Source organism: Trichoderma atroviride, chromosome 6, assembly GCF_020647795.1.
Source record: "Trichoderma atroviride chromosome 6, complete sequence".
Classification (NCBI taxonomy): domain Eukaryota; kingdom Fungi; phylum Ascomycota; class Sordariomycetes; order Hypocreales; family Hypocreaceae; genus Trichoderma; species Trichoderma atroviride.
Window position 1 is genome coordinate 1,035,419 of NC_089405.1, and position 24,290 is coordinate 1,059,708.

A 24,290-nucleotide genomic window follows, 5' to 3' on the forward strand; every position below is an offset into this window, starting at 1 on the left:
ATGCCTCTGCTGGGGACGCCGTTTTCCATTGATCGGCTGCTGGGCCTGCACCTGTTTGACAGCGCATTCGGCCCAGCACCACCGCCTAGCAAGCCCGCCAGCACTGCTAAAAAACACCCCGCAACGACCTCGGCCGCTTCCTGCTTCGCTTCTTCTGCATCCTCCTCCAACATCCTCAAAACTGGCGCGTCCTCGACCTCTTCATCATCAGCGTTAGCCCTGCTCGGCCTCGTCGCCCAGGACCCCGATCCAGCATCATCTCCGTCGCCTGCCGCCGCTGTAGCCTCGCCGCCTGCCCCCATCGCTACGTGGCCAATGGCGCAGCTACCGGTCGAGATTTTCGAAATCATCACCAGGTATCTGACCCGGGCTGATGTCCAGGCCCTCCGCCTGGTGTGCAGGGAGTTCGAGGCCAAGGTCTCTGCCCAGTATTTCCGAAATGTCGTCGTGCCCTTCCGCGCTGAGCTGTACACCAGCCTAGATGACGACAACAACGCCGCCATCACGTCGAGGCTGTTTTCAAACGGCATGCGCATCTTCGAATCCTTTGGTCCTCACATCTTGCGCTTCGCCCTATCGCTCGAGCTGGACGAATTCATCCTCGCCTACCCGCCCGTCAAACCCGCCCAAGAAGCCGTCCCCGCCTTCTGGGGCATCTATCGATGGCCCCACGAAACGTACAACCGCTACAGAGACCTCGAAGGTCTGGAGCAGACGGCCGATGAAACCGACAGCATGAAGAAGGCTCTTCGCTGCCTGACCAAGGTAACCAACATCGGCCTCTGCTGCGATGCGGGCCTGGGATTTCTGGTTGGCCCTGAGCATGCGGCCCAGAAGATCAACAATCGTGACCCCGTCTTCGATGCCCGCGACTGGCATCCGGAAGGTCGTGTAAAGAAGGGTGATACGCTTGTTGCCGTGTCCGATTTTAATGGTGTTCGTCGAGATCTGACTAGCGCCACAGCCCAGCATGATACCTTCAAGCGTCGAGTCCTGGAGAAGATGATCTCTGATGCTGGCTTCGCCGGCTACTGCGTTCCCGAAGCGATCGACCTTCTACTCGAAACCGAGGGCGTTACCATTACCGAAATCGACTTTGACGAGCGAGAAGTTAACGTTGACGAGCAGCAGCAGCAGTTGCAGCAGCAGCAGCAAGAGGCACGCAGCTCTCGGAGAGCCCAGCGCCAGTTTCAAATCCATCACCTCCTACAGCAGCACAATCCACAACCACAGCCGCAACAGCCGCAGCTAGCAGCATTACCACAGCAGCATCAACAGCAGCAACAGAATGCTGACGTATTCGACATCTTTGGATTCCAGGTGCCTGACCATCACGGGGGACATATTCAGCTGCCTGTACCCCCAAATGGTAATGGCAACGAGACCACAACCTTTGGACCGCCCGAGGAAGACGCGGCGTTTGGGATCCCCATCATTCCTGCGCAACCGGTACCGGCATTGGCATTCCCTCCACGTCCAAATCCCATCCAACAGAGGGTAGCTCCACAGGAGGGCCAACGACAGGTCGCGCTCGAAACCGCCAATCGCCAGCCTCTTATTCCAACCAATCTTACCCGGGCTCAAAAGGAACTGCTTCTGGAGCTGGAGTGGGCTCATCGGGCCATGATCCAATCTTATGTTATCAGCATCATCGATAACGCCAGAGACAATTGCTTCACGCATTTGACGAATGTAACCATTGCCAAAATTCCCAGCGCTCACATTCACATCTTGTGCCACAAGGAACTCTGGGAGAATATTCCTAGTATCAAAACCGTCTCCCTTGCTGTTATTGCAGATTGGAGGAAGATTTCCAAGCCTTCCCCGGGCGTAGTCGAGGACGTTCATGTATCTCCCGTTGAAGCCGTGAGTAAGGTCTATCGGCTGCTGAATGATCATATCGGACGACAACCAAATATCGAGAGCCTTCGCTTCGAGTGGATCTGCGGTGGCGAGTTTGCGAGAGGCCCGTATCAGCGCAATCAATATGTTCTACCGGCTCCATTTGTTGAGTCCTCAGACTTGATGATTTCTCCCGAGGGCGCCAAAGATACCAATAGGCTGCTGTATCTGCCTTACATCAAGCACTTGTCACTCAAAAATTGCTGGTTCGCGCCGCACATTTTGTTCCAAACAACTCGTTACATGGCGCTACACTGTCTTGAAAAGCTGGAGTTTGAGACTGTTTCTATTTCTGGGCCTCCCACCATTCCTCCACAACAGCCTGCAAATCCTGCTCCGCTCGTTGCCGACGATCAAGGCGTTCCGATTCACCCACTCTTCCCCCCCTTTGCTGGCCCTATGCCAGGCGCCCCTTTCCAACCGCCTGTGATTCCTCCACCGCCCGAGGAACCGTCCGTTGACAGACTTGGGCTGCCAGAAACATTTTCATGGGCTGGTTTCTGCGAGCATTTCAGCCCTGGCATCAAGATGCGTCACCTTCCACGCTTTCGCGAATCGTCCGGCTCGGACACAGATGGAACCAACAGTAAATCCGAAGACCTTTCTCCTTTCTTACCGGATGCCAATAGGCTCAAGGTTGATGAGTCTCGGTATGGCCTCAGCTCCATATCTTTCAAGTCCTGTGGCTATGTCTTTATAGATGTACGCACCCTTGATATCAGGGCGATTCTGCCGACAGAGGCTCAGCTTGGTCATGCGTTTGCAAACGCTCTTCGACACGACATCTTCCACTCGATGCAGTACAGCAAAGACAAGTTCCTCGGGCGCATTGTGCCATTCATGCTGCCCGCCGAAATGAAGACGCTGGAGCAAATTTTCTTCTTTGAGCAGGGCTGGAGCAAAGTGTACCCTGATCAGGTTCTTGAAGACGCTATTACTGATGGTTTTGACTGCCCTGGCATGGCACGCTTCTCTGGAACTCTCGAGGGAACTGGCGATGCTGAATCACTCGTGCTGACGGAATGATTTTGTTTTTCTTTCTTGGCCTCTATCTTGTCTGAACACATGTTTGTTTGCAGCTCAACACAGGGTTTTGTGGCTCCAGCTAACAAAATGATTCGATAATGGGCACGAAACTTGGGAATTAGAGAAAGGACTTTGCAGTTGTCAACTGTTTTTTTCCTGATTGCTTCACAAGCATTGCCAAAACGACAACTTGCTAGAGTATGTCTTCTGCTTTCTCTGTTCCTTTTTCACTCTTTGGAAGAACTCAATGGTCGAGCTCGGTTCACGAATACGAATGAACGAATAATATACATCCATTAAAAAAAAGAACAAAAAAATAGAATGAAGAGATACCCCTTTGGAATTGAAACTATGGGCTCATAGGGTTGGGAATTTCCGCCTTTTTCTTCTCACGAAGATGGAGACAAATTACAAGATTCTTGGTAAACGAAAAGCAAGATCTTTAAGGCTGAAGCATCTTTGCTTTTACTCCATGCGAGTGTGTTGTGTCTGACTTTAGACAAGGCTTGGTGCACCACATGCCTATATCTATTTTTCTTTTGTTAAATAAACACCATGAGGTGTTTGTATGCATTTGCGTGTTCAGGATCCTTTACTTGAACCGTTGGAGGATAACAGTCCCCCGCACACTTTGGCGTTGGAGCAAGAGAACATGATTGGCAGGGTTGCCATACGAATCGATGAAACACGGCTTATCAGCCGCCTATGGAAAATATTGTTTTTTTTTTACCCTTCTCAATTGTTGAGAGGGAGACACCAAAGAGAGAGATTACAGATAGAAGGAATATCTCTTACGTGTATACGTGGGAAACGAGGAACCTTTGTTTACTCGATGAAATGGCTTCGGTTTTTGATGAGATTTGAGGGTCCGATATTTACCTGTAGGACAATTGTACATGTACTTACTGTATTAGAATCTTTAGAATGGACAATTGATGGTTATCAAGGATGTGGTAGGTACATATATATGCGTGCAGTATTTAAGTCATAAAGGTAGGTATCCGTATCCCAGTCGCGGCAATCATGTCCCCTAATAGCATGTCACTCCAGCACAGTAGATTTTTTTTGTAATTTTTTTTGTTTATTTCATGTCATTGATTCCGTCAAGAGAGAGAAAGGCCTCTCATGCGGAAAGATATAAAAAAAAGATTTGTTTGCATGCAAATAATTTTTGTATTCCCATTTAAATGCCATGCAAGAACCCTCCTTCCCCTTTCTTTCCGTAGCCTGCCCATACACCTGAAGAAGCCACGCGCAAGAAAAGTTGATTGTTCCCTATTTGCCTCCCAAGTGCTTTCGCAAAGAAGAATACCAGAAAGGCGAACTGTTCCGCTTTTTCTCCCCGTCGCTCCATTCGTTTAAAAAAACAAAGCCGTTTAATTGCACATCATCCGTGGTGCCGAATTTATGCGGCGGTGATGGCCTTGCGGGCACGGACGGCGCGCTGGCGGGCGGTGAGGCGCTCACGGCCAACAACCTCGTCGGACTTCTGGACGACCTCCTCACCCTCGGTCAGGATGAGCTCGATGTGGCAGGGGTTGGACATGTAGGGGTTGATCTGTGGAATAATGATTAGAAAATGAGCGTTTGCGAGAGTGCCGTTTTACCTTCTTTTCAGCGCTCAAGTGTTGGTTCAGACAAGTATATCTGGTCTTTACTGAGAAAGACGCAGCTATTCGCTGATGTTCTCCGACACATGTTGCGCTGAAGAGAAGAAAAACTGGCCATTGAAGTTCGAGGATATACGTACACGACCGTGAGCACGGTATGTCCTTCTTCGCTGCTTGGGAGCCTGGTTGACCTGGATGTGCTTGACGACGAGAGCGCCAGTGTCGAGGCCCTTAGCGTCGGCGTTGGCCTCAGCGTTCTTCAGGAGACCGAGCAGGAACTCGGCGGACTTGATGGGCCATCGAGCCTTGGAGACACCGAACTGCTTGCCTATTGCACGAAAGATCCATCAGCATGACATGTCCATAGCCCAAACGTAGTTTTTCTCTCTCGATTCGCTCTTTCACGAGATATTCCACTCCATCCTCAAATGTCCATGGAATAATCATGTTCGAATTGCAAATGGTGAAAATAGGGCTTCCAGGTCGTACCTTGGGCGGTGCGGCCAGTGCTGCCGGCATATCGTCGCATGGGGACAGCCTCCTTGTGCTCCTTGACGTTCTCGAGGAACTGGACAGCTCGCTGCAGCTTCCAGCCGTTGATGGCCTGAGCGGTCTCTCGGGTGTTCTTGAAGGAAACTCGGAGGTAGGCACCGCGGGCGCGGGCCGACTTCGCGGGCTGGATCTCGGTCGCGGCGTATCGAACCTGGAGTTTCGAAAAAGAGACAGACGGTCAGTATATTGTCACATTTCTTGGTCTCGCAGTTTGTGCCATGATTCCCCTCCACGATCTCGGACTGCTCTTCAAAGATGCACGGTTTTGTCCATGTTTCGACAGCAGTTCCAATTCCTGGACAATGCCGTAATTTCCTCCTCTTTCAAACATTCCCTCGACCAAATCAAACGCAGCATAGGGGCAGGCACTCACCATCTCGACGGCTTATGGTGTGGTGACTGATTCGACGACGTGGGTTCGCGGGCTGAAGTTGAGAAATTCTGAACTTTTGCCCTAAAGCGCTGGCAGGGAACCACAATGTTCGCTTACCCCTTCGGGAAGTGTTAGGGCTACTCTGCCCTGGTCCAATCAAATGGCGGCAACCACGCTTCACTTACTAACAATACCTCGAAAACGGTGGAAACAGCGACAAAGTTACAGGAAAATAGGCAAAAAAAAAATTATTAAATCAGGAATTTTTTTCCCCAAGTCGATGCATTTATATAGAGCTCATTTACTGGCTAAAACAAGCCGTGCACACGGATTATCTCTTTGCAAAATTGAATATCTCAATGGCAACTTTCATTTGATGTCACATGATTCATTGCTGATTCATCAGAATATCGTCCACGTGATCATGATCTGAACTTTTTTTCACTTCTCGAAAAAAAATTCAGCCGGAACAATATCGGTGCGATAAGCTCCGCAAATCAATTCGCTCTAGCCGTAAATGGCCACAGTGGGGGCTGCAGACTAAAGCTTCTTGCGAAAAGCTTCAAAAATTTCTTTTTCTCGCCGAGCGCTCTCACAATTCAACCGTGTTTGGCAGACGCAATTACCAAGGCAACTCCAGCCTTTTGAGTCGATCTCCTGCCATCTATACTTTTCATAAGCCAATCTTTCTACTCAGCTCAATTTTTTGAGTTGAATTCCACTTTTCGCGTTCAATCGCCGCTCGAACTCGACCCCAAAAACTTTTTTCTTCTACCTTATCCCACTTCGTTGAGATGGCGCCTTTCACTGCTCGTGGCGGTCGCGGTGGCCCTGGTGGTGGCCGAGGAGGAGGTGCTCCTCGTGGAGGCCGCGGAGGCTTCAGCGGCCGTGGCTCTGCTAACGGTGTTCGTGGACGAGGTATGCTGCTCGTCTCTATCATGTCACTTGCGATTGAACTTTTGAGAGGCTAACTCATGATATCAGGCGGTGGTGGTCGTGGAGGCCCTCCCGGTCGTGGCGGCCGTGGTGGCCCTCCCCGTGGAGGACGAGGAGGCCGTGGTGGTGCCCGCGGTGGTCCTGGCGGCATGAAGGGCGGTGCCAAGGTCGTCATTGTACGTTGAAAACCCTCTCCAACCCATAACTCGTGATCTTCAAAAAGTGACAATGAACTGACCTCATTTCTACACAGGAGCCTCACCGTCACGCCGGTGTCTTCGTCGTTCGTGGTGGCAAAGAAGACGGTATTGCGACCCGTAACCTCACCCCCGGCGAGTCTGTCTACGGCGAGAAGCGCATCAGCGTTGACGAGCCCGTTGAGAACGACGACGGAACCACTACCACCACCAAGGTCGAGTACCGACTTTGGAACCCCTTCCGAAGCAAGCTTTGCGCTGCCATCGCTGGTGGCGCTGACGACATCTACATTCGTCCTGGTTCTCGTGTTCTCTACATTGGTGCTGCCTCTGGTACCTCCGTCTCTCACGTTGCCGACCTTGTTGGCCCTACTGGTTTTGTCTACGCCGTCGAGTTCTCTAACCGCTCTGGCCGTGATCTCATTGCCATGGCTGCCAAGCGACCCAACGTTGTCCCCATTGTCGAGGATGCCCGTCAGCCCGTCCGTTACCGCATGGTCGTCCCCATGGTCGATGTCATCTTTGCCGACGTTGCCCAGCCCGACCAGGCCCGTATTGTTGCCATGAACGCCAACTGGTTCCTCAAGCAGGGTGGTGGTGTCTTGATCTCCATCAAGGCCAACTGTATCGACAGCACAGCCCCCGCCGCCGAGGTTTTCGCCAGCGAAGTCCAGAAGATGCGCGCAGAGTCCATCAAGCCCAAGTTCCAGCTCACCTTAGGTAAGGATTTTCGCTATTCCCCAACACCGACTTGTATCTGGCGACAAAAGAGAACCAGCTTCTGACTAACTTACTCTTTTAGAACCCTTCGAGCGTGATCACTGTCTGGTTGCCGGTATTTACACACGCGGCGCCTAAACAGCGATAATGGGGTAAATGATGAACATCTATCGGCCTGTATAAAAAGTCCTGATCGCCAAAGAAGAAGAAAAAAGTTCTTGTTTGTTTGGTTTTCACGAAATGATTCCCAACATCAGGCTGCTACTTGCATCTAAGCTCTTCGTGCGCCGAACGGGTATCGGTTTTAAAGGGATTGATTCATTCAATAATGGCATGGGGCGTTCCGGATAAGGGGGTCTTGCTTAGCTTTTGAGCTTGTGTGTTACTTGTTACTATATAGGGTGTTTTAAGGCCCAGTGCAGAAGAATACTAGTACTTTTTTTCTTAAAATCTTGACGATTTTTCCTTGATTGGTCAGGCGGATTATAATATCAGGAAAAATAAAAAATGGTCTGTCTCATGCATGGTTACATCAGGCTGTAAGTTAGGCAGCAAAGCATTCAGCACCTATCAGCTTAAGCATTTAATGCCGGTAAGGTTCATTTGAGATCTTCGACTATACAAGTGCAATAAGCTTCATATTGAAATAAACAGTTCCTGCGCATATTTGAGACGATGAGCAATGTTAATTTCATCCCATTTGATTATAATGACGAAGTGTCCTGGCACCTCCGGCTCAGTAGTGTCAGAACCCCAACTCGTCGTCTTCCCCTTCCAGAACCCGCGCGGCTCAGAGCCGGCTCGAGTGTCAATGGGGGATACTGTGTTAACTGTCAAACCGTTGGCAATTTTGTTTCAAATCAACCCTTATTGAACAAGATTCCACGCCCAAAAGTTTCTAGCGGCTCAGATTCATACGCAAAACAATACGACAAGATACATGACACGATTAGGCTGGGGAATCTCGCAGATCTTGAGACGAATCAAGACTGCATATGCTGCCAGTCCATCATTTCTGCACTTCGAGAACAAGATGAGGTTACCCAGGCACAATTGCATGACTGGGAAGCGGAATTATGCTGGAACGGTGTCATCTTCTGCTGCATCCTTCACCGTCTTAATAACAATAGTGTTGAAGCGTTGCACCTTCGTCAGGCAAAAGTAGCAAGCGACCGGGAATATAGACATCCAAAGCTGGTGTCCTTTTGGAAATATAACAGATTGATGGATGCCAACAAAATCGACACGTCAGTCATTCAAAAGTGGATCGAAACTTGCGACCGCATTCATGAGCCTGAGGCGCAGAGCGTTGCGCCTTTGTTATCCGCGAGTGAGCTTCCGTGGCTATATCTTATTGACTTGGAAAAGCAATGCCTAGTCAAAGTCGATACCGCTCAAAGTCCCCGATATGTAACTTTAAGTTATGTCTGGGGCGGAGTGGACATGTTGAAAACGACAGTCAACAACTTGGAACAGATGCTGCAACCCGGGGCACTGCTTGATAGCCAAGAAATGAAGCGACCGAAACTTGCACAAACCATCGTGGACGCCATGGACTTGGCAAGAACACTTGGCTGTCCTTTCTTTTGGACAGACTGCATATGCATTGTCCAAGACGCGGAAGATGAACGGACCATGTTTTTGAACGGAATGGGTTCCATATATGCCAATGCATACTTTACCATCGTCGCTGGCGAGGGAAAAGATGGCAATCACGGGATTCCGGGAATTGGCCGCTGTTCAAAGCCTCGGAATACTCTCTGCAGCAAGATTCGATTCCCTGGCCACTCACTCTTTCTTACTCCTCGTACTGATAAAGCAACCGCCCTAAAAAGTCCTGCCGTATACTGTACGGACAAAGAATGGTCGACTCGTGGATGGACACTTCAGGAATCCTATCTGTCACGACGGCTCCTTGTCTTTACATCAGTTGTTAGTTTCCACTGTCAGAAACACACAAGCGTTGAATGGGAGTTGGCAACCCACGGTGAAGGTCGCTTTCCGATTAACAGAACATCTTTTGCTTGCAATGTTCCAAACTGGCCTAATATTAACCACTTTATAACAGTGGCCGAAGAATATAGTCAGAAGCGCCTGTCGTTTGACGATGATATGCTTCATGCTTTTGCCGGTATAACGACAGTGCTGAAGCCGGCTTTCCATTCAGGGTTCCACTACGGACTGCCAGAGGTATTTTTCGACGCTTCTCTTCTGTGGGAATCCGACTGGAGAAGGCCGGATCCACCTCAACTTCGGAAGACACAGAAATTATCACTTCCGAGCTGGTCATGGGTGCGTATGAAGGGTTCTATCAGCACAAGCAATTGGCGGCTTTTTGCAAAGGACTTCTACAAAGAAACGTCGTCATCCAGAAGATTTCATGAGCTGAAGCCCCGAGTTAAATGGTGGAAAACGGGCTCTAAGGGGGAAGCATTGAAGTTGATTGAGTATCAACACTTCAATGACCATGCCTCGATGCCGCCAGGCTGGAACAGACTACGAGGCAGATTTCTGGAGAGCTATAGGCATCCCTTGTCCCCCAGGACAAGATATTCATACCCGTTTCCATTCCCCGACAGTGCGGAAGCGAATTCGCCGGATATTCAGTACGGCCCAATACTGCATTTCAACGCAAAACGAGGTTGGCTACTCAAATCAAACAAGCTCGAACAAGATAACGGTAATAAGAAGATATATGGCGTATTTAACCTTTGTGTCGGCGACGGAACCTGGGCTGGGATATTAATTGACGACCGATTGGACCAAAGCTTCACTCAAAGGTGTGATGAGAAATGCGAAGTAATTGCAATTGCTGAGGGACGGATTTTTTGTATCCGTAATTACATTGACTGGCCTGAGCTTGCGATGCCTCTGCAAGCACCCTTCCTGGGGAGGCCGCGGCCAAAACTACATGGAACATTCACGAATTTAGATGATTTTTGTTATGAATTTTACTTTATTCTTTGGATTGGTTGGATTGACGGCATTGCATATCGGAGGGGTATTGGAAGAGTTTTCAAGAGCATATGGGAAAGTATGGACCTTGAAGAGATTCAAGTGGATTTAGGCTAAAAAAAAAGTTACAAGTTATGTACCTATATAATGCACGTTTACGTTGGTTATCACAACACCATGCTACCTGCCTAGGTAGCCAATGACCCTTGATACCTGCATTCCATCGACAGAAAAGACGTTCCCAAATAAACGCCAGACACGCATATATCCATTCATAGAGTAGCCGTTAATCAACATTTATCTCTTTATTCCCTCTTCATAGCATGTTATTTTAATTGGCCAACTGCCGCCGTCTAAATTCAAACTCGGTATTCGGATTCGGCCCCTTTGTCATGACCAAAGCCATTGGCTGCGGCCGCTTGTCCCCCTTCTTCAACCTCACGTCATAATTGATGAGAAAGAAGGCCAAAATGAGCTTGATCTCATTCCCAGCAAAGAATCGACCCGGGCAGGCGTGCTTCCCCGCGCCAAAGTTGAGATTTGTGTCGTTGAGCGACGTAAACTGCCAGCGATTGCTCGCCTCGGCCGACTCTTGCCGCATGTGGTAGAATCGCAAGGGATCTAATTCCGTGGGGTTGGGGAAAAACTGGTCGTCTATGGAAATGCCCGCTTGGGGGGCTAGGACTCTCGTGCCCGCGGGTAAATGTGTGCCATCTGAGAGGTCGATGGGCTTTATAACCTTGCGAATAAAAGAAGCTGCCCATACTGTTAGTCATTGCACAGACAGGGAGGATGGAAGTGAAATTGGTAAATAACTTACTGACATTGCCACGGAGGCGTTGAACTTCTCGCATGAAGCTGTCGAGCTTCTTGAGCTTGGTCATGCTTTCCTTGCGAGCCCAGCCATTCTCTACCTCGAGAATTTGGTAAGCTTCTGCTCGCAGCTCTTCTTGAATCTCGGGGTGATCAGCAAGATCAGCCATGCACTCAAACAAGAGGTTATTCGTGGTGTGAATAGACGCCGCAGCCAAGATGAGTTGCAGTCTGGCGTGGACATCCACATCAGCCTTTTCTTCTTGGGGGAGAGCCTCAATAAGCCACTGCATTAGATCATTCGGTGGCTCATGGCAAGACGAAATCTCCATGTCGCGTATTCTTTCCTCCAGCAAGGGCTTCAACAAGGATTTGGCAATGTCGACATCCTTCCGTATCTTGCGCAAATCTGACACGGCGTATTGAGCAATGGGGCGAAACCATTCGGGGAAAAATTGCAGTTTGATAACGGACATGAAGACGTCAATGGCGAAATCGATGGTGACTTTGAGCCATTGCTCTTCGCGATTCAGCCAGGGTCCAACGAAGGCTCGGCCGCTCAATCGAGCAATGCCGCGTAGAGCAAAAGGCTGCCACTTGACAGGCGTCCAGTCATCGCAAGCTGGGAACTCGGTACCAATGTAATGCTCAAGTTCGCTCTTAAGCTGAGGAATGAGTTCAGCGAGATTCTGCGTTAGACGAGTTCTAACAAGAAGCGATAGCATATCGCCATTGTGTCCCGGCGTGAAATTGGTGTACTTGGTTTGAAGAGCCTATAATGATAAGAATTAGAAGATGGGAGGTGCAGAGGTGAAATCGGCGTCCTACATCAGCTACAGCCTCTGTGGCGCTGAGAGTATCCTCAGGTAAACCCTTGATCTCAGCAATGAATTTTGGAGGAATAATAGCCTGGGTTCCCTCAGTCGCCTTGATCTGATAAACCTGGTCTTGAAACTATATCGAAAGGTAAGTAAGTCACCAAGGCTTAAGACCAATAAGATGTAAACTGACCTCTTTGTAACTTTTGACAATCTGTGATTCTGCATCAAAAATCCATTTTAATTTGGAAGTCTTGTAGAAAGGCACGCAAAGCTTGCTAGATTCGGGTTTTGATCTCAGGAAAAGCCACACAGAAAGCAACACAGTGAAGATGGTCAGATAGTAGCCTGTGCGCGGTGTCCAGTAAGCAGACAAGGGTGATGATTCAATTGTCCACGGAAAGGACGTCGAGTTGGATTGAGGATCCATGGCGGCTGGAAGTGATTGCGGCGCCTTTGAGAGATGTGTCGTTTTGGATGAAGAGGACGATGGACGGTATTAAAGACAAGTTGCCGTAATCGCGAGCCAGCTGGAGAGGATATAAGCAGCGAACGAGCCTTGGCCATGTGAAACCGGCGTGTCGAGGGAGCAAGATTGGGCTGTCGGTCTCCTGCAGGGAGAAGCAAAAGCGTAGACTCTAGAGGCTCCTTGACCGCACATCACCTCCTTGCGCTGGAGTTTCACAAGACAGCCAGCAGACTGTGCTCGAGGATCCCGGATTGGCGCAGGCCGGCCATTAATACCACCAACCAGGAAGCCAGCGAGCGGGTCTCGAAGCGGCTGAGAGACGATGATCTCGACTAGCGGCGGCTCTGCACGGACTAGACGGAAGGTTACAATCAAGTCGAGAAAGACGCAGAAGAGAGAGAGGAGGGAGTGTAGGAGAGAGAAGACCCAACCGTTCAGCCGATGCCGTCCGCGTTCCTTATCCCCGACTACCTCCAACCACTGGCTGAAGCTGCAGCTGCAAATAACGAAGCGCAGCGCATCTTTACGCGCGCCCTCTGCGGTTATCAGGACCGCATCCGATCGGGTAAAATGGGCACAGGCGCAGAAAGAATGGCGGGCTCAATTCCATCGTCACGGACCGTTGCTGAAACAGGCCCAGGTGTGTCTCAGAAGTGTTCGGGAAGAGCTGCTCCCGGGTCTTAGTGCGTTTAATAGCGGCACCGCAGCGTGCCACGCGGGGCATCTAATTGTCCACCAGGGGATCGACCTACCTAAAATATATTAATCGCCAACTTTATTGGCCTGTTTTGTTTCCGTTTGTTTATCATGATTACTCTCTAGAACTTGTAAATGATTAATGATTCCTAAAATAGCATCATCTAGGCGTAGAAGCGGTAGAAGCTGTAGAAGAAGCTGGGGCGGCACAGGGTTCTGTGGCGTATCATTGTCGATTCGCTCAGCCTTGGCGGAGACGATCCCCTTCTCCCATGTCAGCACCCCCTATGTTACAGATGTGATTCGAATATTGTCCACTTTGCACGTGAATGGACCAGCCTCGTTCCGCAAAGGAGACCAAGGCCTTGACTGGGAAATATTGTCCTCTTTTATTCCTTACTGCAAGGGCCATGCCTCATCCGTCTTAATTGCATTGATTGCTGTCGTTGATGCCTTTGCGACACGAGCATAAGTTGAGATGTGGAGTTATCTATGAATACATGTGAAGATTTACTTTTACAGGTGAGATAAAATAGCAGTATTAAAGGTGCAGTACGCCTTGTCATCATGCGCGACAGCATCTGTTTGTTTGTATTGATTCCGCAGCGTTATGTTCATCTTAATACTCCCCAGGGGCTACCTAGAAGTATTTGTATATTCTGTAACAAAACTACTAGAGAGATATCGTAAACGACGATACTCATTTCTAAGGCATATCCTATCACCTTACTCTAAGAACTGAGTTATCTTGTTGTAAATCTTAAAAAGGGAAAAAAAAAAAAAAAAAAAAGGTAGCTCCAGTGCAGTGTAGCTATGAGCAGCAACTTCAATGCCCTATGAAGCCAAATAACGTTGAATAATCCAAAAGCCTCAATCTTTGCCTCTTTTCCCATGGGCCTCGTCTGTAATCCATCATCATATGCTTCGTAGAGGCGCATAGACCAATCAGAATAGACGGCATCTTGCTTTAAGCCAGCTTCATCCGCCCAACCGCCCTTAATACCAGCTCTGACTCGCAGACACTCGTTACTTAGCACGCCCTGCATGAATTCTACACACATATTCCAACAGCCAAATCAACGTAAGCATTACGCAAACTACCATGTTCCAGCCCCATCGAATCTCCCCAACGGGGAATCAAATCCCGACCTACCATTTGAGGAGTTCCACCCTGAAGGAGCATCGACTAAGGGGACACGGTGAGCCAATCATTCCTTGACTCAAACACTGGGATACCAGGTAGTATTGTCTTCCAAGATCTGGCAATGCAGCTATTTTTATTCATTCCTAGATTACCTAGCATCGGGCCGCGTTGATCGTCATGCCGGGATCTCGCATGTGGGCCACTGCAGCATTCACTTCGGACGACGTTTCTATAAGTCGTATGACTATATTGGAAGCCAAACAGTTGGCATTGCAGTCTATAGTTCTTGAAGTTGATGATGAGCATATGCTAGCATGATGTATATCTATACATAAATGTCGTACAGGACTACCTTTATTCCAAGCTCTGCATGCTATCCAAGATTTCAGTATCGACACGGTCACAACCAAAGCAGCAGCAGTAGCAGCATCATCATTTTTATCAAAAATTTGAATTGTATATCTATAGGTATCTATCTATATGATAAGCTCAATCAAAAGAAAAACTCCAGCTTATGCATTGCTATCCATTTTCATTCCCAAAAATTTCATTATCCTCATCGTTTCTCCCTTGCGCTTAAGCACCATAGACCTTGACACGCTCGTCAATGTCCTGGAACTCCTTGGGGCCAGCCTCGCCAGACTTGCCACCAAAGACAAGCTGAGCATCCAGTCTCCAAGTGGCGGGGATCTTCCAGGCGGCAGCAACCTTGTCGTCAATCAGAGGGTTGTAGTGCTGCAGGTTGGCGCCCAGGCCTTCGAGCTCCAGCGCAGTCCAGACAAGCAGCTGCTCCATGCCCAGCGAGTGGACGGCCCAGGTAGGGAAGCGGTCGGCGTACAGGGCGAACTTGTCCTGCAGGGCCTTTGTGGCGGAGGTGTCCTCGAAGAAGAGCACCGTGCCGGCGGCGCCCTTGAAGAGCGCCAGCTTGTCGGCGGTGGCCTTGAAGTTCTCGGCGGGGACGATGCCTTTGAGCGTCTCCGAGGTGAGGTCCCACAGCTTCTCGTGCTCGCCGCCAAAGAGGACGACGGCGCGGTTGGTCTGGGAGTTGAAGGACGAGGGAGTGTGCAGGGTGGCGTCCTTGACGATCTCGTGGATGCGCGAGGTCGAGATGGGGAGGTCCTTGTTGAGGGTGTAGATGGAGCGACGGACCTTGGCCATCTGGAAGAGAAGATCGGCGGAGAGCTTGGCGGCCATTGTGACGTTTGTTGTGGTGTTGTTGTTTTGGTTGAGAGAAGAGTTGAAGGTTGTGAGGTTGGACACAAAGAGAAATGAGCTGAGAAGCTGAGAGAACTGAATGATTGCGGTGGTTTGCTTTGCAGAAGATGTTGTTTCTTGTCTAGAGCGGAGTGTCAACTACGACAACGAGGATGGGGGATGGTTATATAGATATTTCAACTCGAGTGCCTCGCTAACTCCGAGCAATAAGTCGTTGAAAACCCAGAAGCGATCGCCTCAAGCCAGCCGACCGAACCCCTGACCCACGCGGCAAAAAAAAGAAACCCATATTAATTACTAGCATGATAGCATTTCAAAACTAGAAGGCGAAAGAAGACGCCATGGACGGGAAAAAAAAAAGAATGGAGAACAACTTTTTTGGCACTCCGGCGCATTAGACATCATGACCAAAGCACTCTCAGAAGCTTATCCCACTCCCTCCCCTTGCCGAAAAAAAGGGCTCCACTTGGGTTCAATGGCAACATATCTTTGAGCCGAAACAGGCGAGTTGCCGCAGAAGTTTAGGACACACACACACTCATCACATAGTACTGCGAAAGTGCCGAGTGGATAGCCTATTCTCTTTTTCTTTCCTTTTTTTTGCCCTACAAATCAAGCAAGAGTCGGAAAGAAACTATCTCGCCATGTAACCTTTCCCTCATTTTTTTTTGGTGGGGGCTGCTTCTTTCCGCATACCCGATTTACATAGATACAAAGTGCCTTATACACTCACTTGATAGCAAAAGCAATAAACCACTCAACCTAAGACTTTTTTTTTTTTTTTTTTAGCTTACTTGAAGATCATAAATGCATACATAAGGCATATCATGTAAGCGGAACAAAAGAAACAAAAATCCCAAAGCTTCAGGCCTCGGAAGTTCCATAATTGACAGGGGTCGTGGCTAATGCGGAAATACAAAAGCCCCACTAAAACGCAAAAAGAGCCGCGCGCTATTGAGCGAGGAATTAGATTAGAAAAGGGCAGCCAGTTGATTTCCCATCAGTTAACTAAGCATTTATAAGCCTCGAGGTTTGCGCAAACGGCTGTTATGACGGCACAAACTGTCCGTGCAATGCTATCATTTAGAGTTGACAGGGGCATGCGTGTAACATGTTCCTTCATTGGATAGGAACCGAAATGTTACGAAAACTACATGTGCGCTGCTATTACTGGTACACGTTCAATAATGGAAATACGGATTAACTGAATCCTTGGTCTTGTAAAGCTTCTTCTTTACCGGACATGACATCAATACCGCCCCTTATTCCGCGCTTCAAAGTAGATAAAATGGTCGTATTTAAACAGAATTAATAGACAGCCGATATTAAAGTTGACAACTGACTGCAACCCAATCGTAACCATTCCAATGGCAGCATATTCCGTCTTCTATGCATCATCTCGTCCCAAGTCTCATCCCACTTCACGCCAGTCCCTTTACAGCGTCGTTACCAATTAAACGTGTCAAGTTTCCTAATTTGGACAATCGTTATCTGAGAAGACGGATTTTCAAATTCTTGGTATAGGCTGCCTATCCCACCTCATTCAGACCGATAGTTTCCAAAAAGACATCAAGTAAGACAATTCAATTACCAGTATATACGCTTTCTCCCATCCACAGAGGCATGCCCACCCAAACATTTCATTTCCCAGGCATGCTCATTCAATCAAGTATGTAAAAACCCAACAAACAGAAAAGAAAAAGAAAAAAAACTCAAACTCCGTAATGCTTTGTTTTCCCTCCCATAACACTTATTTTCCCCGGGTTGCTTGCGCCCCAGATCAGTGCTTTTTGTCTACTCCTGTCGTTCTAGTAGAGCTGTTATATATTCCCCCTCCCTCGCCTGGTAATGTCTCCAAACTTGGCCCCTTCGGCAGGGGTCTGACCGATTTCATGTTTTTGCTCTTCCAATTTGTTTTTTTTTAATCTTTCCCATATGCAAATGCTGAGCCAGTATGGTAAAAGAAAAGAAAAAGAAGAAAAGAGAAAATGCAGAAAATTGTAAATGATAAAGTGCTCCAAGACGTTTCACAAAAAGAAAAAGGCGATTCAAGCAAAAGTTGACGGTAAAAGAGAAGTTGAAACACTTCACCACGTCTCGGCAATGTACTGACCAGCCTCCTTCTTCAGCTGCCAGAAATTCCGAGCCTCTTCGCGCTCAAGGTTGCCCTTGGCCATGGCCACGTCCACAAGAGCCTCCTCAACGCCCTCGCCCATGCCCTTGGAGCTGCCGCACACAAAGATGCGGCCATCAACGGCGTTGACGATGCTCCACACCAGGTCGGACTGGTTTCGGACTTCCTCTTGCACGTATCTGCCCTCGCCGCGGCGGCTCTGTACCACCTTCTTCACCTCATCTTCGTGGACACCCCACTCGCCACTGTAGATTTCATCTACCAGCGAGTCTCGAATGCCCTGCAGCACCCACACCTTGTTGGCGCAGTTGGCCTGCTTCAGACGTCGCTGCACAAAGCCTCGGAAAGGGGCAATGCCCACGCCGGCTCCAATCAGCAACATCGGGCCCTCGGCGTTGAACTGCTTGGCCAATGGGTTCGCCATCAGGCCCTTGAACATGGGAATGTAGAATTCCGTCTTCTCACCGGCCTCTTGGGCCTTGATGAACTTGCGGGCCTGGCGCTCAAAGAAGCCAGAGCCCACGCCCGTTCGAGCTCCCTCGCGCCAGTCTCCAGTCTCATGAACCGTGACGGCGATCTCAATCAGGCGATGCTGCTTCTGGTCACCCCTCTGGAACGTATCGTGAGGGTCGTTGGAAAGTGAATAGAAGCGAGGCATGAGCTGCTGCAGGGCTGATAGCAGCTCGTCCATGGGTGGGTGCGCGCTAGGGAAGGCATGCAGCAACTGAGAAATGGAAATGCCAGGACCAGATCGGAAGTCGCAGAAAGCCCCTTGTCCCTCAGCGGCACAAAGGAAGCTGAGAATCTTCTTTTCGTTGTCTGCGGCAGCGTGCTCGGCCAATACTCGCAGCAGTGGCTTGGTGGGGGGATATGACTGGAGGTCTGCACACCAGGTGAGCAAATCCCGGCGAGTCGTGACGAGCTCACGGGGCTTGTCGTCTCCCCACACGGTAGGCCATCGGCCCTTGGACGTCTTCATCAGCACAGGCTTGTCTCGAAGGAAGCGTGGCACCATGAGGGCATCCAAGACGTCCTCGACAACCGCCTCAGAGTTGGGGGCCATGACGCCAATGGCACCGCCGACCTTGAAATCGCTGTCTTCCTCTTCGGGGTAATCTGTGATATCCAGGTCGAAGTGATAAGTGCGCTTCTCGGCACCAGGCTTCGTGAGCTCGCGCGCCGTGTGGATCTTGGCGGGAAAGACGTTATATGGAGGGTGAGGCTGGACGAATCGCGGCGGCTGAATGGTCGTGTCAACAGTCTTGAACTTTTCGAGTGGAATCTTGTTGAGCCTGGTGCTGTCAATCTCGTTATCGCGCTCCAGAGAGATTGCAGAATCTGTGGGAGAGGATGGGCTCGGCGGCTTGGGGACCGAGCTGAATGAGATGGTCTGCTCTGGGAGGTCGGCCAGCTTGGTCAGGGCGGCCGGGATGTCGCCAATCTTGAGGCCGAGGGACCGATAGGCGTCATTATCGGGCTCCGTGACTTTTTCGTATTCAATGCCAGCTGGTCTCGCGCCGCCCATCAAGCAGCAGCCACCGCCACAGCAGCGGGTGACAAACTCGGCCGTCGTCTCTCCCGTGATGCGTTGGATGTCACGAGCACTCTGGGCAATCAGTCTCGTTGAGGCGCGTCTCTGACGAGGCTGCTCGACCCGAATGGGCTCATCTTGGTCGTCTGATTCGTCCGAGTAGGTCAACGAGGGGGGCTATAGACTCCGCCTTGGGAGCAGTGTGGATCGCCTCGTTTGTCCCGAGGGACAGGTTCTGCACTCGAGCAGACTGCAGCATTTTTGTTCTCGTGGTACGGATGTATTCGATAGGTCGAGCAAGAGACAAAGAAAGGAGTGAAGGAGAAGGAGAAGAATGATTAAAGGTTGTAAGAGTCAGCAAACAGAGGGCACTGCGCCTCTTTAGGTTGTGAGATCGGAATCGTCCGCCAAGGCAGCTAGAGGAAAAGAGGACAGAGGAATCCGGGGCTGCAGAGACGAAGTAACGGAAGATGCAAATGACCCGGGAGATTGGGACGCATGCACGGATGCGGTGAGCGGTCCAAGGGGACAAATTGAGTCGTACGAGAATCGAGGTTGGGTGGTTTGATGCTCGGCAGAGGTTTAAGGATTGCTGCGAGTGAGTAGGCAGGCTGGCAGGGTGGGAAAAATCCCGAGTACGGCTTATCCGAGGCTTTTGCTGTTTGATGGGGAAGCCCGCTAGAAAAATGCGCCGAGCCACACACGCAGGCAAAGACACAGTTTTTATTCGAATATTTTACGCATTCAATTGACCTGACCCCAGCGTCCGTTCTACGGAGCAGCCCACTCGACCCGCCCAATTTTCGACGTGCTTAGAAGAGCCCAGAGATTGATTACCAGGAAAGGCTCCCTGTCCCAGAGGCCATGGGCGCTGCTGATTGGCGGGATGACCGTGCTGGGATGGGCGGTGGAGCTGGCCGTGATCGATTATTGGCGGGCGACCAGCGCCACGATGAGCTAATGATGAATGATTGATTGCTGGGCACTGATTGATAAAAACTTCATGTTCCCACGCTGCACTGCACCCGCATTACTAGTGCTGGCATAATCAGAGCGAAAAGCACACAGTGCAGTGCAGTGCAGTGCAGCAGCGCAGTGGCAAGAGCCGGGCGCATTGCCGCTCTTTATCAATCAATGACGCATCGCTGTCGCACATTCCACGACGCTGTGGGCATCCCGCGTTTGTTGCCCGGAGAGGAGGCGTTCTGTTGCTTTCTCGCCTCCCTGGAATGCCAATTGAGAGATTGCTCCGCGTTAAGCCGGGTCCCTACTGCTATAGTAGTTACTGAGTAGGAGCAGCATCAATTGCACCGATCGCCGGATCCCCCGCCCCATCTTTTGCAGGGACCCCCAACATTGTCGGGTTTTTTGCGCCTTTTAGACCTGGTTCAAACCTGGTTCTCTCCAGGAGACCCATCGCTTGCTGGAGCGGCAGGAAGCGGCAAAAGCGACCAAAACAGTAAGCTGCTGATCTCTGATTCCTATATCTCGATGCGAGCTTGCCTCTGCAGTTTCAGTTTACGCAGTAAAGCGGCCACAGCCACAGCAGTATCGATGTCTCGGCTGAATCGATCGGGAACTGTCTTTGCCACCACTAAACATTGGGAGCAAGCAGCGGCACAAATGGAAAACGTTTTCCCCTTCTATGGAGTAGAACAAATAGCACTAAAAAAAGAAGAGAAAAAAAACCGGGCTGCCGTACAGTACGTACCAACTGGACACGGGCGTATTTGGGCTTGTGCTTCTCCGGGGGTTGGTTTCGCGTTACGCCAATCAGCACGCCGCTTGCGCCATTCCCAAACCGCCCAATGCGCGCCAAAGGGAGAGAACAGCAAGCAAAAAAAAAAAAGGACGCTGCGGCCATGCATGAAGGGCATGGGGGTCAATGCTGCGTGGGAGCGAATTATCTGATCCATCTTATCAATCCCATCTAATCGCACCTGCTTGTTTGCTCGGGCACATCTCCTTTTGCGGAGCCCAACATCACGGACGTGTCTCTGATTCAAGCATGCCGATTTCGGTATTTTTTTTTTGTGTTAGCAAATAGTAGCAGTACGAGCCTTCATACTCCGCTTGTACTCTGTGATAATAATTTGCCATGTGCCATTTGCTGCTCATCTCACTATCCCATTCCTACCAGCCAAAGCCAATCGGATAGGTAGGTAGCCAAGGACGCAAATGCTGGCAAACAAATCATGCCACACAAACGCATTCTAGCCCAACATAGAGGATATCTTGTGCATAGTGCATGCCAAGCGCCCCCAAATTAGTACCAGCAAAAGGAAAGCAGAATAAGGCAGTATTGCATGAATGTCATCGGTGAAGCAGCTTCAATGTTAGTACGACACTCGGTGATACCCTGCAACAGCGGCCGTGTTACCTCAACACAACGCGGCCTCGTGTCTCAGCAGCTCTCCAGTAATCTAATCTCCCATCTGATAAGATCCAGCTGGAATTGCGGTGAGAAACAGCGATGGGGGGAAAAGGGACGGCTTGGCAGCTGTACTACGGGGTGTTACACGCTTCAAGCCCTTCTCCCTATGTCAACGAACCCGCACTTGTACGACCTCGACCCGCCCTACGATCAAAACCGATCAGTCATGGCAGCCCAACAAAAAGTTTCCCTCCGGACGACTTCCGTTAGCCTTTTTATCCTCTGGTCCCAATAGTTTCTCTCGGCTGTTCATTGGCAAATGGGATTCATCGGATCTGCTACAATTTCCGACGTCTTGTGGTCAAGCTCACTAAGTGGCCTGATATTTCCCCCTTCTAACCCGCGTTCCGAAAAGCGATACTATAAGAGATTTGCGAATACGAGTGCCAATGGCTAGATGCCTTAAAGCATAGACTACCTACGTGCCTTGGCATTTCAAGAGAGCATGTGCTATTTGTTTTTCCTCTTTTTTGCTTCATCCGAGTGACGTCTAGGTTAACCACCCATGTAACTCTATTTGTTGCCTCAGCAAACTCTCGCAACATAGCCAAACTCAACTCAAATTAATAACTAACTAGAATCCCATGCTTTAATTTAAATCACTCCACCATTTTTAGTACACTGATGACATCTAATCTGAAGGTAAAGAATATTTCCTCAACGTGTTGTTCTTAATAACACATGTGATAGTCTGTAGGATATCCGAGTACATATGTATGTAAGCAATGCGTCATGTGACACACCCCTCCAAACTCCAACAGCCGCATTAGCGCACCGCTTTTAAGATACAACAAAAAAATATTGCGAAGAAGCAAAAAGAGAAAATCAAGACAAAAAACAAAAACATACAACAGCCGGTGTTCGCTGATGGTCACCCACTCAACTACTAATCTGCCGGTTAGTGGCTTGTCTATGGGGGAGCAGACGGGACCCCGAATTTTCCACTACCTATGGTCGTATGTGCTTGGTTTAGTGCTGAGTCTCCTTATATAGATATAATCCTAGGAGACTTGGGAAGAAAAAAACAAAACATACAACAGCCGGTGTTCGCTGATGGTCACCCACTCAACTACTAATCTGCCGGTTAATGGCTTGTCTATGGGGGAGCAGACGGGACCCCGAATTTTCCATTACCTATGGTCGTATGTGATACTGTTGACTGCCAGAAGCACTTATATTACAGCTAAAACGTACTCTTGCGTAGAACGACATTCCAAGATTTTCACCTTTGCGCATGTATAGCATTACAAACCATGAGCATCCAAAGCTGATGACCAATGAGATTTTCCGCAAGGAAGGTTGCAATTGGCAACCTTCGTAGATATTGGAAAGCTGAACCAAGATGGTCTCGTGAAGAATGTAGCGACCCGAGCCAGAGGAGGCGCGGAACTGAACCAACTGAAGCGCGAGTTCAAACCCCACCAAGTTTTAGTGTTCTCTATTGATTGCTTGTGCAACCGGCACAGGGTTCGTTATCAGCTCAGGAACAGCCCTATCGGAGGGCGACCCGAGGACTGGAGTCTTCTCATCGCATACCTCATGGTAGGCGCCGTCTTTATTATGGCTGGACTCGGAGAAATGGCTGCATTTCTCCCCGTAGCCCATGAACAAGGGTTTTGGAGGATATGCTAGCCGCATGGGAGACCTGGCGTATAGCAGCGCAGAGACATAAATGCTAACACGACTCTCCGTTCGGGTTCGCAACCAGCTGGAATTTATTTTTCCACGGTAAATCATCGCGACGCCGTCAAGTCTGACAGCAGCAGGACTCATTATTCCATTACTGGAGGTCTGATCTAAACTTCGGGAACTAAATTGCAATTCTCGGAGCCGTCATCATTTCTATAAATGCATAACGTCATTCTTGGACAGTGGTGCCGTATGCGCGCTAGCTGTACAGCAGCGGATCCAACAAGGCTGACATGATACAATATTGGCAGCGTATAAGAGGGTGAACAAATGCTCCGAACGAGTTTCGATCCAATGAAGATGATCTGATGAGCAACAGCCGTATAATTAATTGGTGACGACAATTAGATCGGCTTGACCCTGTGAGGGTTTAAACTACGCTACCACAGCTACCTAAAAGTTGGAAGTCAAGACGAGGCAACGCACGTACAATTGACGTCATAAGCATTGGCCAGTAACACATCCATGAGCATATGGAAAGGCTATGATGTAGTCGATGTAGCCGCTTGGGATTGACCAGGTAATATAATGAGTCCAACCATCGTTTATTTCGAAGAATGTGTTCTTGTATCTGATCCCATATTTTACACACTAAGTATCTTACGTACCTACTACACGTACAATACTACCTATTATTAACTATCCAACAACCCCGAAACGTTTAATACTACAACATGTCGGACATCATCAAAGGTTTCTCTAACTTGATCGCCTCGATCGTTGAGATTTTCAAAGGAGTTTTCTCCACTGCATTTGGCGCGGTCGAGTCAGCCCTGGGATTGGTTGTGGGAATTTTCAGAAACCTCTTCAATGTCGCTGAAGGATTTATTGGCTTTATCATAGGTAAGGTCCAAATTCTGGTTGCTAGAATTAAACTAATTATGGCAGGAAACATCTTCGTTATTGGAACGATTGCTGCAGTATATTTTGCATATGTATTGTACCACCAACGCCAAGGGAGAGCTATTGCACCCAAATCACAATGAAGGGGGGATTGACATGAATATTTGTATTATCTAGATATAAGAATAATCAGGAAACGATTGCATATTATATTATTAACTTATTGCTCAAAA

General features: G+C 49.3%; 6 protein-coding genes across 7 annotated transcripts; 2 read left to right on the top strand and 4 right to left on the bottom strand.

The window, feature by feature from the left end:
- TrAtP1_010950 (uncharacterized protein) lies at positions 1-3,876 on the top strand (the record flags this gene model as incomplete). Its single annotated transcript, XM_066114916.1, has 2 exons — positions 1-901; positions 965-3,876. 2 exons carry the CDS (start codon positions 1-3, stop codon positions 2,926-2,928), a joined length of 2,865 nt encoding a protein of 954 aa, XP_065971013.1. The 3' UTR covers positions 2,929-3,876.
- A 139-nt stretch (positions 3,877-4,015) lies between these two features.
- On the bottom strand, positions 4,016-5,640 carry TrAtP1_010951 (60S ribosomal protein uL22). Its single transcript, XM_014092381.2, has 4 exons — positions 5,464-5,640; positions 5,028-5,241; positions 4,679-4,866; positions 4,016-4,486 (listed from the first exon to the last, which is right to left on the bottom strand). The coding sequence occupies exons 1-4, from the start codon at positions 5,464-5,466 to the stop codon at positions 4,334-4,336; spliced, it is 558 nt and encodes a 185-aa protein (XP_013947856.1). The 5' UTR covers positions 5,467-5,640; the 3' UTR covers positions 4,016-4,333.
- Positions 5,641-5,950: 310 nt separating this feature from the next.
- On the top strand, positions 5,951-7,886 carry TrAtP1_010952 (uncharacterized protein). The gene is made up of 4 exons (XM_014092382.2): positions 5,951-6,381; positions 6,448-6,575; positions 6,653-7,316; positions 7,399-7,886. Exons 1-4 carry the CDS (start codon positions 6,258-6,260, stop codon positions 7,452-7,454), a joined length of 972 nt encoding a protein of 323 aa, XP_013947857.1. The 5' UTR covers positions 5,951-6,257; the 3' UTR covers positions 7,455-7,886.
- A 2,499-nt stretch (positions 7,887-10,385) lies between these two features.
- On the bottom strand, positions 10,386-13,191 carry TrAtP1_010953 (uncharacterized protein). 2 transcript variants are annotated; one of them, XM_014092384.2, is made up of 5 exons: positions 12,803-13,191; positions 12,096-12,724; positions 11,913-12,038; positions 11,092-11,857; positions 10,386-11,027 (listed from the first exon to the last, which is right to left on the bottom strand). In XM_014092384.2, the coding sequence occupies exons 2-5, from the start codon at positions 12,330-12,332 to the stop codon at positions 10,603-10,605; spliced, it is 1,554 nt and encodes a 517-aa protein (XP_013947859.1). In that variant the 5' UTR covers positions 12,333-12,724; positions 12,803-13,191; the 3' UTR covers positions 10,386-10,602. The 2 variants fall into 2 exon arrangements, with proteins under 2 accessions (XP_013947859.1, XP_065971014.1); XM_066114917.1 differs by having other exon boundaries at positions 11,092-12,038; positions 12,096-13,191.
- Positions 13,192-14,651: 1,460 nt separating this feature from the next.
- TrAtP1_010954 (uncharacterized protein) lies at positions 14,652-15,776 on the bottom strand. The gene has a single exon (XM_014092385.2). The coding sequence runs from the start codon at positions 15,403-15,405 to the stop codon at positions 14,788-14,790; it is 618 nt and encodes a 205-aa protein (XP_013947860.1). The 5' UTR covers positions 15,406-15,776; the 3' UTR covers positions 14,652-14,787.
- A 1,004-nt stretch (positions 15,777-16,780) lies between these two features.
- TrAtP1_010955 (uncharacterized protein) lies at positions 16,781-19,821 on the bottom strand. The gene has a single exon (XM_014092386.2). It carries the CDS (start codon positions 19,083-19,085, stop codon positions 17,514-17,516), a length of 1,572 nt encoding a protein of 523 aa, XP_013947861.2. The 5' UTR covers positions 19,086-19,821; the 3' UTR covers positions 16,781-17,513.
- Between the last annotated feature and the right edge of the window lie 4,469 nt (positions 19,822-24,290).

What these genes read in the sequence shown, in the direction of transcription:
- TrAtP1_010951 (XM_014092381.2), bottom strand. An exon ending in CACTGGCCGCACCGCCCAAG is followed by an intron (nt 4,867 to 5,027) that starts GTACGACCTGGA and finishes TTCGTGCAATAG; the next exon opens with GCAAGCAGTTCGGTGTCTCC. An exon ending in CATACCGTGCTCACGGTCGT is followed by an intron (nt 4,487 to 4,678) that starts GTACGTATATCC and finishes ATTATTCCACAG; the next exon opens with ATCAACCCCTACATGTCCAA.
- TrAtP1_010952 (XM_014092382.2), top strand. Translation starts at nt 6,258, where the DNA reads ATGGCGCCTTTCACTGCTCGTGGCGGTCGCGGTGGCCCTGGTGGTGGC. An exon ending in GCGGTGCCAAGGTCGTCATT is followed by an intron (nt 6,576 to 6,652) that starts GTACGTTGAAAA and finishes ATTTCTACACAG; the next exon opens with GAGCCTCACCGTCACGCCGG. An exon ending in CAAGTTCCAGCTCACCTTAG is followed by an intron (nt 7,317 to 7,398) that starts GTAAGGATTTTC and finishes TTACTCTTTTAG; the next exon opens with AACCCTTCGAGCGTGATCAC.
- TrAtP1_010953 (XM_014092384.2), bottom strand. Translation starts at nt 12,332, where the DNA reads ATGGATCCTCAATCCAACTCGACGTCCTTTCCGTGGACAATTGAATCA. An exon ending in CCACAGAGGCTGTAGCTGAT is followed by an intron (nt 11,858 to 11,912) that starts GTAGGACGCCGA and finishes TTATCATTATAG; the next exon opens with GCTCTTCAAACCAAGTACAC. An exon ending in ACGCCTCCGTGGCAATGTCA is followed by an intron (nt 11,028 to 11,091) that starts GTAAGTTATTTA and finishes CAGTATGGGCAG; the next exon opens with CTTCTTTTATTCGCAAGGTT.
- TrAtP1_010954 (XM_014092385.2), bottom strand. Translation starts at nt 15,405, where the DNA reads ATGGCCGCCAAGCTCTCCGCCGATCTTCTCTTCCAGATGGCCAAGGTC.
- TrAtP1_010955 (XM_014092386.2), bottom strand. Translation starts at nt 19,085, where the DNA reads ATGGGCGGCGCGAGACCAGCTGGCATTGAATACGAAAAAGTCACGGAG.